Raw genomic sequence first — 19,157 nt, forward strand, 5'->3', positions numbered from 1 at the left:
TCAAAACATGAGCGGATACCGTATCTGTGAATTTTTCTTACCGTAAACAGAATCGAGGGTAGTAATTACCAAATGCCATAATTGTGAATTTACAGGATGAAGAATTACCGTATAAGGATGACTCACTGTATAAGAGAAAATCTCCTGCCCATATATATATATATATATATATATATACACACACATATATATACATATATATATATATATATATATATATATATATATATATATACACACACATATATATACATATATATATATATATATATATATATTATATATATATATATATGCATATAATTCTTTTATTCAAATAATCACATAAGGTAAGACTGAAGAAAACTGTGAACAAATTTCAAGAGTGAATATAGGAAAATTATTTACAAGCAATTCTCTGAACACACATTTCAACAAGACAGCCTAACATAGGCTAAAATATTCCTACTTTTTATATCACAATGAACTGTACTTTCAGTCTGTGTCAATACAAACATCACTGTAAACTGTACATAAGTATACAAATATCTCTGTAAAAGCTATAATCAAATGACAACAGACTGTTCATAATCACTTTCAAATTTATCTTTCTCAAGGCCACTCCAAATTTACTGAAGAGGTTGACGAGTTAAGTTGAGGTTCAAACTCTTGTGTGGCTTGCTCATTAGCTTCCCACTGATTAAGAGCATCGTTTAGAAGAGTTTGTAGATCTGCACTAGCAGACGGTTTCTCACAGTCACTGCAGTCACATTTGGAAAGGACATATTTCAGCATTTGTAGCTTATTTGTACACAGTACAACACAGCAGGAATCATTATCATCTTTCTTCATGATGATGTTAAGACCAGAGTTACCTTCCTTTTGATCATGGAAATGACAATGACTGGACTGAAGTTGGTTGTGATGATGGTTGGGCATCTGATGAGGTGAGCCTGTACGATTAGCATGATGGTGGTGGAAATTTGATTGATGGAAAATATGTTTGTGGTGGCAGTGAGGCTGGTTAGCATTTGGTGGTGTATTGTGATTGGAAGTATTAATGCCAGAAGAAGAATGTGTATTATTATGAGAATGTGAATTGGTAAGGGAAAGTAAATCAGGCACAGTTTCCTCATGGTTTTGCATACTTTGGGAGCCTGAATGTATACTGTTACTCTGATCCAGACACCTGGAATTAGTACCAAAGCCACTGTTTGAAAAGTCTAAGTTGTTATCTTGAGCAAAACTTGCTGATATCTCATTACTGGGGAAACTGCTGTTCTGGGAACTTGCCCCTCTTGAATCACTTTGTTCAACCAAAGAGTTGGTGCCAAGACCCATGCTAGATGGAGATGTCCCATCTTTCTTTTGATCTACTGTGGAAAGGTTATCTGATTTGTTGTTACAACAAGATGACTGAGTCTTTCTGATACCTGAGGAACAGCAAGACTGAAGAGGTATGGTTTCTTGGAGAGAACAAGAGGGTTTCTGTTCTGGAGGGGATTTACTGTGGCAATTGGAAAACTGTTGAACATCAACACCTGAAACAGTGTTGTTTTGTGTGCTTAAGTAACCTGAATTTGATGCTGAACAGCACGAAGAGAAATTACTGGAACAGCAAGACTTTGAACTTTGTTGTGGAACTGGCGAGGATGTTTGACAACAACTTCGTGATGGCATCTCTCCCCATTCTTTTCCACCAGAACAACACTTGCCCTTGCCTTGTGAGGATGATCCTGAAGCAGTTACCATCGAGTTAGTCGGAACACTAGAAGGAGTAGGCAGGACGGCTGAAGATGAATTACTCTTATTTGCAGGAGCAATATGGGCAGGGAGAGAAGCATAATTCAACTCATCCGCCAGAAAGGACTCCATCATTGAAGCCGGGGAAAACGTAAAGTCCGCAGTAATATCTGAAGGGGCCATGTCAACTTCAAAGTTACCATCCATGGAGTTTGACATTTGGCCAAGTACAGTGTTACGATTATCTTGTTCGCATCCAACACGGTCTTGTACACTGAAGGATGAAGGGTGTGTGAGTTGAGAACCAATGAAGTCATCTATGGAGGATGAGGTGAGTGAGGGGCTATCATCGAATGATGAAAGTGATGAGAAATTTACACTATTTTGTACTCTTAAGTTTCTGATGGGCAGCAATGAATCCATACTATGGCTTGTGGACTGAGTTTTCCCATGTGATTCAAGTGATGCCTGATGGCTATGGTCACCCATAGAACTTGAAGGTTCCTCTGAACTATGCAGAAATTCCTCCACAGTGAGCTGTTTTCTTCGCATGCCAGTGCATAAGTCTCCAATGTCAACAGATGTTGGTACATCAGCTTGGGATGTTTCCATTTGCGAGTCCTGAGTTGAAGTGCCTTCTAGCTGGCTGCCATCTGTCAAGATCTGACCAGGTAATGCATTCATAACATATTCTGAGTCAGTTTTTAATGTATTTGATGTGGGCTGTCTCTGTGAAGATGCAGCCCCTTTCATCTCTTTGTTTTCATTAGTTAGTCTGTCTTCATCAACTGGGTTACAGCTACATTCATTTCTGGTTGGGTCACACTTGCATGGGTTGCACTTGCATATTTCTGCATGGGCTGTTATACGTTCTAACAATGACTGACTTTTCTGCTCCTGAAAGGTTAAATCAGTCTTTAAAAATAGGTACATACAATCATAAAATACAATTTCAATCAAATTAAGCATAAATAACAAGCAACAACATTAACTACAAATAATAATACAACAATGATAATAATAATAATAACAATATTACAAGGCTTTTTCCCCATTATAAGGGAGGTAGCCAAAGTAAAAAGGCATGATTCCATTCCCACCCATTTCACCATCCCTCCCCTCCCTCCCTTCCTCTTTTCTTGGCTTTTCTGCCACGAGACCCCAAATACCTAAAACTATCAACTTCCTCCAGCCTCTCTCCTTTCAGACTTCCTTCCAACTCGCTGCCATCCTCTGGTCTTGAACATCGCATCACTTTGCTTTTACCCACATTTACCTTCAAATTTCTCCTTTTGGATATCTTTTCAAACTCAGTGCCTAACTCCCTTAATTCTTCCTCTGACCCTGCCACAAGCAGTGTCATCACCAAACAACTTTTTTTTTTTTTTTTTTTTTTTATAATTTCTAGTCCCCTAACCATAACCCTTGCCTTTACCTCCCACACCACCCCATCCATGTACACAATGAACAGCCATGGTGACATGACACAGCCCTGATGCAGTCCTACTTTTACTTCAAAGCACTCACTGTCTCCAATTCCCATCCTAACATAGGCTCTACTACTCTCGTAAAAACTTTTGACTGCCCTTAACAGCTTTCCCCAAATCCCATATATCTGCAATCCCTTCCACAGTGCCTTCCTGTCTACCCAATCATAAACCTTTTTCAAATCCATAAAGACCCAAAAACATCCTTTCCTTTTCCTAAAGTTTTCTCACATATTTGCCTTCCCTAAAAATCTGATCTATGCAAGACCTACCTTTCCTAAACCCACAGTATTCCTTAGCAATTACTCCCTCTCTTCCTCTCCTAATTCACTCAAAATCAAATCAATCAAAATCATCAAATAAGCCTTCCCAACTACACTCAACAAAATGATCCCTCGGAAACTACTACACTCACATGTACCCCTTTTTCCTTCAATGTAATAATAATGAAATAATAATAATGAAATAATAATAATAATCATTATCATTATTCTATTGACATATATCTAACCTTCTCTTTATCCTCTTGAGATTTATCATGGAGTTTTTGAGTTGAATCTAAAAGTGTTCTGACTGAAACATCATCTGAGGCTTTGATTATTGGCACCTGGAACAAACAAAAAATAAATAACGATTACTTTTTTCATGTACAGCCAATTTTTCCAAAAAAGGGATTAATGTCCATTCTTTCAGGAGGACAAGCATGTCTGGGAGAATTCCACATGTCTGGAAATCCTTGGGAAAACAATGGGGGCATTCTCTGTCAGATCAACAAGTGCCTAACACCCTCATCACTCTGATTTTGCTGAAATTTTGTTTATAGGTAGTTTTAGAGCTCTAAACACATTAATGAAATTCTAATCTGAACAACCATTCAGGAGATATGACTTCAGATATTTTGAAACCTAGTGACCATCTACAGAATTATGAAAGGGATGGAAGTCCTCAATAGAGATGATTCACTAGAGTGGAATAAAAGAAAAACAAGAGGACATAAAAAGAAACTTGAAAAGGATAGTTATAGAAGAGATCTGAAAAAGAATAGTTTCCCACACAGAGTGGTGGATATCTGGAATAAATTGGATGAGGAAACAGCAAGTGCAAAAACTATACAAGAATTTAAGAACAAACTTGAAGCTGAAAGATACAAAGACAGGTCACTACGAGCATAGCTCTCTTCCTGTAAAATACAACTAGGTAAAATACACACACATAAATAATTAATGCAGAGAACAATTGGGGAACAAAGTATACAGTTCAATAACTAGTTCACTAGAAGAGATGGATGGGACCAATGGCTTTAGGGCTTTTGGATGCCTATCTTTTTTATGTGCCCTGACAGTTGACATTTCTAGGACAATATGCTCTTCAAGCTAAGCTTATTTCATAACCAGTGCTACTGCCCTTCCTGATGTACCACCAAACTCCTTACTCCAACAACAATCCCAAGACATAGGCCCCTGAGATAAAAGAATATCCCACATCTAATAGGAACCACATTGTCACATTTGCACTCAGGACACCATCCAGCATTATAACAGTACCAACACAGAATACTCTTGGCCACAGATTCTAACTGCCCCAGATGAAACCACCACACTGAAAACACAGAACACCTCATACTACAATGCCCCACACTAACAATCCTTAGAGGACTCAGCTGTTGCCAGTTATCTGAAGGCTGGGTCTTCTGCCAGACAGACCAGAGGCAATGGATTGATTGAATCAGTAGAAAAATATTCAGGCTGGAAGGAGGTGATTAGTGAAGTTACGCAAGGATCTATATTGGCTCCAATAATGTTCACTATTTATGTGACAAATCTAAATCACTCTTACCTTCATTTCTGGGTTGTGTTTCAGGGCCTCTGAAGCTAAGAAGTCATGAAGTGCCATGCTTTCCCATGAGTCTCCATCATCAGGCAGTGGAATAATGGCAAAAGCTATAAATAGGAGGGAAAATTTTCAGTTTAGTAAATGTCACTCTCAACTTTTTATAACAATCTGGAATGAGAGGAAGAGAAAAAAATTACCATCAATAATGGATTATACTTCAGACATTCATATACCTGAAGGCTGTGAGTCTTCTACAACAGATACCAGGGGCAAAAGAATTATATATATATATATATATATATATATATATATATCAGGCTTTCTCAAAGTACCAACATACTTTATACACAATTAAGAGAGGGGTATGTGGGGATGGAATGGGTGGGAGTGGTTTTTATGCCTTTGTTTTTTGGCTATCTCCCTTGTAAAGGGGAAAAATCCTTTGGTATATGTAAGACCCATTTAAAACCCCTCCCATCTTGGCACTTCATGAATGAAGGGTCATGCCACACTATTGGGTCAAGGGCAATGTACCCTTTACCCATCCCAAACTCGTTTAAAAAAAAAATCTTTGTCACTTCTATCTACACTACTTGTGGATGAAAACTCCTGTCTCCCCTAACTCAGTTCAAAGACAATGCAGCAAGACAGAGCACCTTAATAGCAGGGCCAGACAGCTGAAGCTGGTTTACCCTCACTGCTTCATTATATGGCAACCCTACTCTTTCATCCACTTAAGAATTTACAGAGCAAATGTCAACAAAGAATTTTTCAGGAACCCCAGGTCTTCTACATGAGAGAACTGGGGCAATGGGTTAACTGCTGATTTATATACTGTTTTCCCTTCCAAAAAATCATTATATATTTTCTGTAATAAGAATAAAACATGGACACTTACACAATAAATACTGAAATGAAAAAAATAGAAAATATGTATATCAATACTTTTCAAGGTACATATTATACATGGTCAAACAAGAAATCTATTGAAAGATTAAAAAGAAAATGACTCGTGAAACAATAAACATGAAGTACTAATGATAAATCAACGACTCACCCTTGACACGAGACTTTTTGTCCACATTTGATGTTTCAGAATACTGCTTCCTGTCTTCCTCGGTAGTCATACCCTGCCCACTGTCTAAATCACTACAATTCTTTTCAATGTCTCTTCCCATCACATGTGACTCAGTATCATTAGGACTCTGAAAATTTGGTGATCCATATTTATGTAAATATTATTTAATCTTCTTCATGCTTAACTTTCACAAATGGATGAATTTTATCTGGCAAAATAAAATCCTAATCATGATTATAATCCAATAAGAATAATTTTTCTCTGATCCAATCAGCTACACAGGGAGAAGGTGGCACATGAGAGGAAAATTCTCATACCTTTCACTCACATGTTCCTTTCATTCTTTCCTCCTTAAATCATGCAAAGATTGCACTTCATATCTTTCCTGGCATTAATGCTATAGTCCTTGTGTGCTTGAAGGAGTCCGTTCAGTGTGTGGCATGTGATGTGAACCATTCTGCCAAATCAACCTTTGTACATGTCTCTCTCTCTCTTATTTCCCATCTTTATGCTATTTGATATATATTTTTTTTTTATTCAGTAAATAGTAAAGGAAGCTGTACAGTACAAAGAGTATCACTTTTTAGGATTATAACAATGATTTGAATAAGTTCTATGATGTGTGACAGTGTTTTTCCCCTTGTTGCCACACAGAGGTGCCACTGGGTGACAATGACTAAATTCTATGATACGTGGTGCCACTGGGTGACAGGTGACAGTGATGATCCAAAGTGGATGTCAAATTGGCAACATCACATTCAGGGGATTTCCTGATTCTTCCCCACCCTTGTCCCATCATGCAAAAAATAGAGAAGTAGGGAGAAATCCCATCTGGTTCCATCAAAATATCATCCATACTCAACCATTCTCCACTCACACCTATCCCCTGTCTTCTCCCTTCCCTGCCCAACAGACATTCCCCTCTTTCTCAAAGCCCCTTTCTACAGTCCCTAATCATGGCATATACCAAAAACCCATCTTCAAAATCCTTGGTAAGTCTGATATAAAATTATAGTATATATACATACATATATATTGAATCTATTGTATTTATCAGACTGATGTTCTCCCCTTTCATTTATTAAATTAAGAGATGGGTGGTGTGACTTCCTCTCTGTCATTTCTAACCACTTGTGTCACTACATTGTTACAGATAAATATGACTCATGGTTTATTGTAATATAGAGGAACACCAAAGATATATCTATTTTATCATAAAATTTAAGTACTACAAAAGCATTACTTACCACAAGATGACTTTTCTTTATATGCTTTTTCATGTGTGAATTGCGAGAGTGATTGGTTGTAAAAGCCTTCTGGCAATCAAGATCCTCGCACACATACGGTCTTTCTCCGGTATGTATTCGTTTGTGGGTGCGCAGATGATGACTTACTGTGAACGCTTTCCTACACCCGTCTTCTTCACATCTGGTTGAAAGAAATATAATATTTACTGTAATGAACTGTGGCTGGAAGCAAGAAAAAATTCATAACCTAATTATTGCTTCAACCTTCTCTGACCAAGAACATGCATTCCCCACAGCACCTAGCAAATGCTCAAGCCCTCCAATGGTTCTTTCCAGTAAGGGATGTTGGACTTCTGTCAGTAACATCTGAATGTGGGGATATTTCTGTCACTCAATCGTAAGAGGGAAGCATTTGTTAGATGTTAAATCTCATTATATGAAGAAGTGATAGCAAAAATAATGAAAGCTGACAGCAAGATCTTTGGCATCTAATTCACTGCTCTGTCTATGGATGGAAACTGGATTGTAACAAAGATTTCAAAGTTCTTTTCTACTTACTCCATTTAATTAAGCCATTTGAGTGTGAGCGGAGAGTGGTTGTGAATGAATGATAAAATGATGTGGCTCAAAGGGATTTTTTTCTTGTCTGCCCCATAAATTCTGGGGCAGACGAGTGGGAAGGGTCAACATGTAATGAAAAAAGTAGGGGTAAAGCAGCTTCAGCTGTCAGGCCCTACTGTGAAGGTGTTGTATATTGTTGTAATGCTTCTGACCCAAGCAGTGGGCACTTCATCCCAAAAGAGCTGTGATAAAAGGGATGACAAATGAGTGATGGGTCAGTGTATTAGTTGGTTAGGCCAAGTGGCCCCCTTATAAGGGGTACAGTGTCTTTTGGTATATGTATGCACAGATGTTACAAGTAACTAGGGACCGTGAACGGTGGCGCTCCATGGTTGCCGAAGTCCAAGAGGATATGGCACAATGGTAAGGTAAGGTATGCATGTATACAATCTCACCATTTTGCTTTCTTGTGGTATGTTACTTTTGACGAGTTAAACACCTTATGTTACTTTTGTTTACCCCCTTCTTTTTTCTATGGGGATCTACTGCAGAAAGGTCCAAGGGGTTATCATTGATAACTCCCTATGCTGTTTCTGCTTGGAGACAAGATGAGCACACTGTTATGCCTAACAATATTTGTTGATTCATTTGGAGAAGTTGTCTAGTGGGGTGATTACTGGAGTTTAGTATATTCAGGTTTGGAAGTTGGAATACATTTGGTACACGAGAAATTTAAAGAAAACAGTAGAAGACGAAAGTGAACAACATTCTTGAGTAGAGACTCGTCTATCATAAAAGAAAAAAAAAATTACATTACTATGGTCCATAGATGGTGTTAATAGGATTTTAAAATAAGCATCAAGGAGACAATTCTCTTCATTACCCACCTCACAGGATCACCATCATTGATCCCTTCCATTAATCGTTATGAGAAAAAAAAAATACTGGGCTATTGTCTGTGTTGTGTGTGTTGATTTGCTTCTATATCACTAGCTTGGAGGAGGATGTGGAGGAGGAGAAAGAAAACAGGAGAAAGAGGAAGAGGAGGAGGAAGAGGAGGAAGAGGAGGAAGAGGAGGAAGAGGACAAAGAGGAGGAGGAGGAGGAGGAGGAGGAGGAAGGAAAAAGGAAGCTCCTGGTGTAACAAGGTAGTAAATACAAGGAAATCATTCAAATGTTCATGAGATTCAAACATAAATAATATTACATACTTGAATGGCTTCTCTCCAGTGTGAGTTCGAACGTGTTTTTTCAAGTCTGAGAGAGTAGTAAAAAAACGCACACATCCATCTCTCTTGCAATTGAATGTCGCACCATTATGTATTCTCTGGTGTGCACGTAATCTGCAAAGATAATAAAAAGAACACAGGTAAAAAAGAATAATTTCTTGGGAAAATAAGTGTTGCCTACCCAAATGCAGCTAAGATTGATTCTCAAGCTTTCCCATCAATCTTTTTGGGATGAAATGTTGTATATGTGTGGGACTGTCTCCATGTTGCCACCTTATGGCAGTAGGACTATTTATTGGTCACAGTTATCAGCTCTCATTCTGTGAAAGATGTTATCCAGTACCAACCAACACGAAGAACTGCTTACAACCCCCTTACCTTCACTTGGAGGTGTGCACCAAAGAGGCTAGTCTCCTATACTCTTATTTTTCTTTTTTCTTTTTTTTCTTTTCTTTTCTTTGCCAAGGAGGAGAGCACAATGGTGTCTCCACTTCAGCAACCAGTCAACAGGGAAACAAACCCAGACTGCTACACATCCCAAATGCTAAAGACTTTTTATATTTGTACATACATTTCCTCTATATAAAAATGCAACTCTTGGATTCACCTGTGACACCAGGAGACTACTTTGAAGGATATCACATGCCATGGTAATGTTTTGTTTTTGTCTGCTATATGACTAGTCCCAAGTTTTTTCACACCTGGTAATTGTACGTATACATATATATATATATATTTTATATATATATATATATATATATATATATATATATATATATATATATATATACATATATATATATATATATATATATGAAAAACATATAATATGCCTTAATACCTGTACAATGTTGTAAAGGCTTTATCACAGCCTACACTATCACACTCATAGGGCTTCTGGTTTGTGTGGACTCGAAGGTGAATTTTGAGCGAATACGACGTCAGGAAAGCCTTACCACATCCAGGGGCCTTGCACTGGAATGAGTACTCCCCTGCCACAAGAAAATTCCATTATATCACTTAATAACATTCATATTCATTATGCTTAAAGATCAATTACAAAATTACTATCACTACTTTTTTTTTACAGCTACCTTAAATCTTACAAAACTTGCAAAAATACCACAAACCTTTATGAGTTTTCATGTGGGTCCTCAGGTTGCCTGCTGTGCTATAGGTCCTGGTACATCCTTCATAAGTACAGTGAAAGCGCTTAGTTGTGGTTGTGTTTGTAGTTGGGTCAGTGGACTGGATGGTGAGTGTGGCATGACTTGGATCTTCTGGCATTGATGCACTTCCTGGATGAATCTGCATGAAAATTTCATCCTCTCGTATTGTGTGGTATATGTATCTGCAAAATTAACATTCTGGTCAGATGCAAATTACCACTATATACATGAGGCTGACATAGGCCTGTATTATTTTGTATGGGTTAAAAAAAAAATCTTACATCTGCTATAGATTATAGTTTCATCAAGGATTAAGGTTGCTATCTCTATATAAAACCTAACCTGGTCATTTAATGCATCCCTTTACTAAGGTGATAAATATTTGTCTATATTGGATGACAAAGGCAGAATTATCTCACTGAGTAAAGTGAATACTTATGCAAGAAATACCTGTATTTTAGCATCCTTATTTTTTCTATGAGAGTGGCTTTATAATGTTAAAAAAGTCCAAAAAACTACTAAACTGTAGTTACCTCCAACCACCTTCTGTTACCAATATTGTGTTGCCCCAGAAACAAGATAATTTATCTAAATACAAAAGAAAGATATACTAGAACAAATTTACAAAAAGTGCAAAGGCAACGTCAAACAAAATAAGACATACCTTGAAAAAAAATGAAAACCCAAGTTAGAAAATACAAGAACCAGGACCTAGACAAAAAACGAGACCAATGATATATACCTGCAAGTGATGGTTTTGTGAAATAAACATCAAAGGGAATTGTCTCCTTGTTGCAAATCTTCAAAACTTACCAACATCCTCATCTCAGTCTCCAGACCCAACCCACGATATCTAACTTTGACTGTATTTCCTCCACCTTTCATTTTGGAGGCCTGGCATCCATTGCTTGCTCCATCCCCTCCTACTACTACTCATACAAGCCAGTAACAGAGAAGTCCCACAATAATACAACAATGATAATATTCCAATGTTTCTTCCTAGAGAGGTCTATGGAAGGGGCTGAGGACATGCAAGCCATAAGAACATAACATAAGAATGAAGGAGACATGCAAGCCATAAGAACATAACATAAGAATGAAGGAGACTGCAAGTGACCATAAGGCCTACACTAGGCAGTTCCATGTCCATTACCACTTGTCATCCCCATCCATAAAGTTTCTTAAAACAACCAATAGTTTTAGCACTCATTACATGGTTACTAAGTCTATTCCATTCGTTAACCACTCTATTAGTAAACCAATTCTTTCCTATTTCCTTCTTAGATCAAAATTTGTCCAATTTAACTCCATCACCACGAGTCCTGCCCTTTTGTCTTAATATGATGACCTTGTTTGCATCACCCTTGTTAAAGCCTTTGATCCACTTGAACATCTCTATTAGATCATCCCGCACTCTGCGTCTTTCCAGAGTGGACCTGTAGATTCCCACCAGTGAAACTCAAGGTAACAAATATCATGATCATTAGACAAGAGCCACTGCATTCTGGATTTGTTTAATATATGGAAAGACAAAGGAGGCAGAGCTTAGAATCAACTCCTCAGATACACTGGATTGGGGCTTATGACAAGATACCACATGTCTAAAGGATGTAAAGAAATACAGTTTCCATACAGACATATAAATAATTGGAATAGCTTAGAAGGCCCAAGCTCAAATAATATGAGAGTTCAAATCTAAATATGATAACTGGAAATAAAGGATATAGATTAAGTTGGAATTGTGCATGAATTTGAGGATGGGTATAATAAATTGGAGAGTAGGAGATAGGTTCCAACAATCATTGCAGCTTTCCTGTACATTACAATTAGGTAAATAGAATTTGGTAAATACCTGCCAGTGGTCTTGTATGATGGGCAGGCAAGAAAATTATCTCCCTGCCGCCCATCTTCAAAAACAATCAAACCCTCACCTCCTGGAGGTGCATTGGTCTCTGTATTTCCACTGGTCAACTGTATTTCCCCAACCTTTACACATAAGGAGAACTGACAACCAACAACTGCTCCCCTCCTAGTATAATGCTGGTGACATATAAACAGTCCCTCATTGAAATTGGAACTACCAACACTGGAGCAGAGAAGAAAAAGAGGTGATCTACTGACTATATTTAGCATCATGAAAGGAATGGAAATCCTTGATAGGAATGATTTACTAAAAAATGACAATGGAAAAACAAGAGGTCATGAAAAGAAACGCAAAAAGGATAACTATAGAAGAGATCGGAAAAAGAATAGCTTCCCACACAGAGTGCTGGATACCTGGAATAACTTAGATAAAGAAACAGTGTGTGCAAATACTATTCAAGATTTTAAGAAAAAACTTGATGCTGAAAGATACAGATGGGTCACCATGAGCATAGCTCCCTTCCCGTATAATACAACTAGGTAAATACATTAATATAACATAAAGGAAAGTCCTGAGATTCCTCTAAGGTATCTATGGAGTGGCTCAAGGAATGTTGTCAGCTTAATTATTATAACAACAACAATATATTAATAATAATTATATTAATAATTCTGTCTATACACCAAGGGCTTTTTCCCCCCTTACAAGGGAGGTACCCAAAGTCAAAAGGCATATACCCACTCCCACCCATTTCACTCCCATTCATCACCCCTTCCTCACTCTCATTAGCTCCTCATGAATGATGGATCATCCCTGTATCCCACCCACTGCCCTTGGTCATAAGCAATGCTGCAAGACAATAATAATATTGATGATATTAATCATCTATCTATATACCAGAGGCTTTTCTTCCTTATAAGAGAGGTGACCAAGTCAAAAGCTTGAATTCTTGCCCTCTGCCACATCTTCTGTTTTGAGGGACAAGGCATGAATGTAGATTTACTTGGGAGAAGTAGTATCCAAACTGAGGGAGTACTACAAAGAAACTAATCAAGGCGGGAAAGCAGTCAGACGAATGGCTTTCCAGCTTACTCCCTCTTTAGTGGACATCTCGAAAAGACATTGTTATATATTGCAAAATAAAAACTGAGAAAAAGAAAAAAAAAAGTGAAAAAAAAACAAAAACTTCAGAGTTGTGAATAGTGACAAATCACACAGCCTGTGGTCCATGGGACCTTTCAATGGACCTTTAAACAGAACACAAATAAACACGGAAGGAATGTGGTATAAAGATGCCATTTTCACAGAAAACGCAGATTTCAGGGGTAATTAAACTATAACAAAAAATAATAACAATAATAATTTTGAGGTCTTGGGACCTAACCCTTGCAAATATTGGGAGACCACTGTACTGTATATCATCTGGGCCTGGAGCAGTTGTCTTAGAATTGGAGAAAGAGGTGTGGTATTCTGCCTCTGTGACAGGAGAGCTGTGGTGATAGAGGGAGTGTGGTGTAAAGTCTGGTGGCGGCTGTTGTTAAGGTGGTCTTTTGGGATAGTGTTTTTCCTGGTGTTTAAGCTTCTTGGAAATGTGATGACATGGTTTGATAATTAATTTGGAGACAAGGGTAAATATATGGGAGCTTTACTAGATTTTATTTATATACATTTATATATACATATATATATATATATACAGGTACTCCTCATTTAACGACCTACTCGGTTAACGACAACTCGGAGTAACGACGGGCTTTATGACGTCGTTTAACGTAAATCTCCCGAAGTTACGACGTCGTGTACGATAATTAAGTTGGCTGAGGCAAATTTGTATGATGTTATAAATGAACTTGTACGGTGGATAATAGCTGTGAGGTAAAGTATTCTGAAGCTTAGGTCTACATTACCATCCTGCAAGCTGCAAAAACTACCTGGGGTACAGTGTATACCGGTAGTGGTAAATTTTTAGTTTCGACCATGGGCGCAATATAACAATAGAAAATTAATGATTAATTTTGTAAATTATAATGTATCAACGTAATATGCAATTTTGTGAGTGGAAATGAAAAAAAGAATGCTTAAACAGATTTCGTAAGTAACGAAGTCATGTTGGACGAATGGTACACCATGTTTGTTATGATAGATGCCGATGTCGAAGAAATGAAAGGATGATAAATTAAGTGATAGGGAACAGGTTGTTAGTAGAAGGAATGTTACTTTGCTTCATGGGGTTGTGATGGCATCTCCCCAAAAGAGTTGCTTTGCTGTGAAATCTCCTAGTGGTAGATAGGGGAAGGGGGGAGGGGTTCAGTTTGATAAGAAAGTCTAGATAGCATTTCTGAAGTAATGCTTCCTGATGGGGAGAAAGATAGAGCAGATGATTATTTGAAAAAGTAGGAAAAGTTTGGCTGCAGTGGTTTGAAAAGGAGTATAGAGTATAAGTGGTAATGATAAAATGCCTGGTCAGATGAGAATTGCTGTACCTTCTCATTTGGATTGGAGGTGGAGTAGGCATGTGGTACAGGCTTTAGGGTGGACAAAGGGGGGATGTATGTTTCTAGGTGTTTCTTGTAAATAGTTCCTGTCATGTTTGTATTACTGGAGAAGTATACACACAATTTTCACAGTTTCTGCAGTCCATCTTGCAAGACTACCACAAGCAAGTACCCATCACTGGTCCCTATACACATGCACTTAGGACAATTTTTATTGTCTCATTATTCATACAAATGGCATTATAAATTTTGTTAATTTTCACTCAATTATTTCATCCTCTAATACCGGGTACTTAAAATGTCAACAAAAAGGAAGGGTTTCATTTCCACTGATAGACTGCTATGGAGAGGCTACCGATTTAGACATGATGATTAAAGTGATAAGGTAATCAAAAGGACATAAAAAAGTGAACAACACAATATAGGATCTACAACTCTTTCACTACACTGTTTCCACCACAACAAGGGTCCATTCGTGAAATGCAAATATTATTGATGCTCAGCAAGGAAGATCAAACTTAAATGCATTACCCTAAGCCTTATAATCAGTCAGGCAAAGGCTAGGTATTTTCAAGACTTCCTAGAAGCAAGCTGGTAAGGATTACAATAAATTTTCTAGCAAAACCTCAATGATTAACATGATTTGAAAGAAGATTTATTCTACACAATACCTGTATCACCAGGGAAGCAGCAAGCACTAACAGCAAAGCAGCCTACACATTGATATGTTGGATCAATTAATCTATGACAAAAACTATTCATCTGAACAGATTTATAATGTATGTGTGTGTATTTACCTATTTGTATTATACGGGAAGGGAGCTATGCTCGTGGTGACCCATCTTTGTATCTCTCAGCATAATTTTTTTTTCTTAAAATCTTGAATAGTGTTTGCACACACTGTTTCTTTGTCTAATTTGTTCCAAGTATCTATCACTCTGTGTGGGAAACTATTTTTTTTCAGATCTCTTCTGTAATTATCCTTTTTCGTTTCTTTTCCTGTCCTCTTGTTTTTCCATTGTCCCATTTCAATAAATCATTCTTATCTAAGATTTCCATTCCCTTCATAATTCTATAGATAGTTAGTAGGTCTCCTCTTTCCCTTCTTTGTTCCAGAGTTGGTAATTCTAATTTGGACAGTCTTTGTTCATATGTCATTTTGGAAAGAGTTGGTGCCAGTGTATTTACCTAGTTGGGTCTTATGGGAAGGGGAGCTATGCTCGTGGTTTCCCATCTCTGTATCTTGCAATATCTAAATTGTTCTTAAATTCAAGTATGGTTTTTGTACACACTATCATTTTGTCCAGTTTGTTCCATACATCCACCACTCTGTGGGGAAAGCTGTTCTTTGTCAGGTCTCTTCTATAACTGTCCTTTTTGAGCTTCTTTCCATGTCCTCTTGTATCCCAATTTAATAAGTCTTCTATATCAAGGACTTCCATACCTCTAATGATTTTATACATGGTCAACAAGTCTCCTCTTTCTCTTCTTTGTTACAGGGTCAGTAAGTCTAGTTTTGACAATCTCTTCATATGACAGGTCTGAAAGTGTGGGGACCATCTTCGTAATTGCTCTTTGTATGTGTGTCTGTGTGATTCACCATGGTCTTGGATCACATGTTGGACTTATGATTGACAGCTACTACCCTCCCGGATAAGAGCTCAGACTTTATATATGTTCGATCTATGGGTAATGCGGTGACTTTAAACATACACCCCAACTCCCTATCCATAGGAGCTGGAGTGACAACTCGCAGCACAGTGATAATTAAATTATTTCAGCCTTGGAAGGATTTGAACTTGGATGGCTGGAATAGCAGTTCCTCATGGTGACCTGCTTTTGTATCTTTCAGCATCCAGTTTGATCTTAAATTCTTGTATAGTTTTTGCACTCACTGTATCTTCATTCAGTTTGTTCCAGATATCTATCACTCTGTGTGGGAAGCTATTCTTTTTCAGATTGCTTCTGTAACTATCCTTTTTAAGTTTCTTTTTGTGTCCTTTTATTTTTTTTTTCTTATCCCACTTTAATATGTCATCTCTGTCAAGGACTTCCAACCCTTTCATAATTCTACATGTGTTTAGCAGGTCTCCTCATTCTTCTTCTAGGGAAGGTAGTTCGAGTTTATCTAATTTTTGTTCGTATGTCAAACTAGAGAGTGTTGGTGCCATCTTTGTCAATGCTCTTTGAATTCTTTCTAATTTCTTTATGTTCTTTTTAGTACTTTGTGTACGTAGTGTCCCAGCATACTCCAATTTTGGTCTTATCAATGTAACTAATATTTTCTTTACAATTTCTTCATCCATGTAGTCAAAAGCCACTTTCAGTGATCTTAATAAATTGAAAGTTTCTCCGAATAATTTGTTGATATGGTCTGGTGTCATGTCATTGGTGATAGTTACTCCTAGGTCCCTTTCCAAGTTGACTTTTTTAATATCCTTTGTACCAACTTTGTATTGCCCTGATATTGTATTTTTCCTTTTTTCCAAATTCCATTATACTACATTTCTTGATGCTGAAATTCACTTCACTCTTCTAACTCTGTTTCCAGATTTTGTCCAAGTCTTCTTGTAATGATTTGCAATCTTCTGTTTAGTAGTTTCTTATCATCTGCAAAGAAGTTCATATAACATTCCACACCTTCATCCATGTCCTTTATATATATGGCAAACATTATTAGAGCCAACACAGAACCTTGTGGGACTCTACTTATCATTTCTTCCCAATTTGAGTTCTTGTCTCTGAGTACCAACCTCATTTTTCTCCTCTTCAAGAAATTTTTTATCCATTCCATTAACTTTCCTTGTATTCCACCTATTGCTTCAATCTTTCTTAGCAGCTGTTTGTGTGGTACTTTGTCAAATTCCTTTTGTAAATCTAAGAAGGCACAATCTGCCCATCCTTCCCTTTCTTGAATTATTTCTATTAATCTCAAGTAAAAGCACATTAAGTTTGTGGCACATGATCTTCCACTTCTAAATCCAAATTGTTTTGGATTTAGTATTTTGTTGTCCTCCAAGTGTTATCCATTTACTTTTGATAACTTTTTCGCATATTTTTGCTATAGTATTTGTAAGGGAGACCAGTCTATAGTTGGTTGGGTTTTCTTTATCTCCTCCTTTGTATATTGGTACAGTACTTGCATTTTTCCAATCTTGTGGTACTTTTCCTTCTTTGAGTGAGAAATCAATTATCTTGTGTATTTTGTCTGTCAGTTCATCTACATATTCTTTTAATATCCAATTTGCAATTTCATCCAGCCCATGTGACTTTCTAACATCAAGGTTTTTTATTTGTTCTCTCATTTCTTTCTGTGTGACCATTATTTCTTTCATTGGGGGGGGATCTTTCTGTCCTTCCTCCCAATTTTGAGAGTTTTCAATTGTGAATACAGATTTAAAATGCCTGGTCATAATTTCAGGCATTTCTATATATATATATATATATATATATACATATATATACATATACATATATATACATATACATATACATATATATATACATATATATACACACATATATACAGTAGCCACGAAAAGTTTGGGCGCAAAATTATAGGTGTCCCAACTTTCGCCTAAACTCAAAACATGCGAAAAATACAACTTTCCACCCAAACTTTTCGCTATTTTTCAATGCTAGCGTTTGTACCCGTATTTAGCCGAGACAATACACACTATTTGGCAACTCTGTTTAGGTGCACTCGATGTCACATGGAGTCAGTTTCTAAACATCTCTCACGGAGAGTAGTCTTTTTTTTGCAGTGGTCTCTGTTTTTGTGCCTTGATATCTCCGTAATGGGAAGTGGTAAAGAGCTGGAAAGAGACACAGTTGTTACAATCATAACCCTCTATAAGGAGGGTTATAAGTGTAAAGATATTGCTACTCGTGTGGGAATTGGAGTGCGTCAAGTGCAAAAGTGGACCAAGAAATTTCGAGACGAAGGAAGTGACATCATTCGTACTCCAAAGCATCGCTCTGGTCGGCCAAGGAAGATATCAAATCGTACTTCTACGGTTCTAACTGCCTCCTACGGTTATTAGGAGGCAGGCTAAATACGGGTACAAACGCTAGCATTGAAAAATAGCGAAAAGTTTGGGTGGAAAGTTGTATTTTTCGCATGTTTTGAGTTTAGGGGAAAGTTGGGGCGCCTATAATTTTGCGCCCAAACTTTTCGCGGCCACTGTATATATATATACAGTGAGTCCTCCTTATACGGTAATTCTTTATCCGGTAAATTCACAGTTATGGTATTTGGTAATTACTACCCTTGATTTTATTTACAGTAAGAAAAATTCACAGATACAGTATCCGCTAGATATTTTGAAGAGGAAAGAGCAGGGAGAAGGTATGTCTGCCATATCCTATTATTACATGTTATAATGGGTTTGGTATACAGTAATTTCAATTTGCGGTAAGGTTTTCAGGAACACATATGTACCGTATAACGAGGACTTACTGTATCTATATATT

General features: G+C 37.3%; 1 protein-coding gene across 3 annotated transcripts in view; it reads right to left on the reverse strand.

Moving 5' to 3' along the window:
- Positions 1–293: 293 nt before the first annotated feature.
- Positions 294–19,157, reverse strand: part of LOC143038658 (uncharacterized) — a 46,518-nt gene continuing 27,654 nt past the window's right edge. For all 3 annotated transcript variants that reach the window (XM_076208160.1, XM_076208161.1, XM_076208163.1), the window contains exons 2-9: positions 10,287–10,507; positions 9,998–10,148; positions 9,139–9,270; positions 7,368–7,548; positions 6,100–6,247; positions 5,046–5,149; positions 3,721–3,816; positions 294–2,619 (exon numbers count right to left, since the gene is read on the reverse strand). In XM_076208160.1, the coding sequence (XP_076064275.1) occupies positions 592–2,619; positions 3,721–3,816; positions 5,046–5,149; positions 6,100–6,247; positions 7,368–7,548; positions 9,139–9,270; positions 9,998–10,148; positions 10,287–10,507 (3,061 nt within the window). In that variant the 3' untranslated portion in view covers positions 294–591. The remainder of the gene's footprint in view (positions 2,620–3,720; positions 3,817–5,045; positions 5,150–6,099; positions 6,248–7,367; positions 7,549–9,138; positions 9,271–9,997; positions 10,149–10,286; positions 10,508–19,157) is intronic.

This window comes from Oratosquilla oratoria, chromosome 24, assembly GCF_046742065.1.
Source record: "Oratosquilla oratoria isolate Oo_2021 chromosome 24, ASM4674206v1, whole genome shotgun sequence".
Classification (NCBI taxonomy): Eukaryota; Metazoa; Arthropoda; class Malacostraca; order Stomatopoda; family Squillidae; genus Oratosquilla; species Oratosquilla oratoria.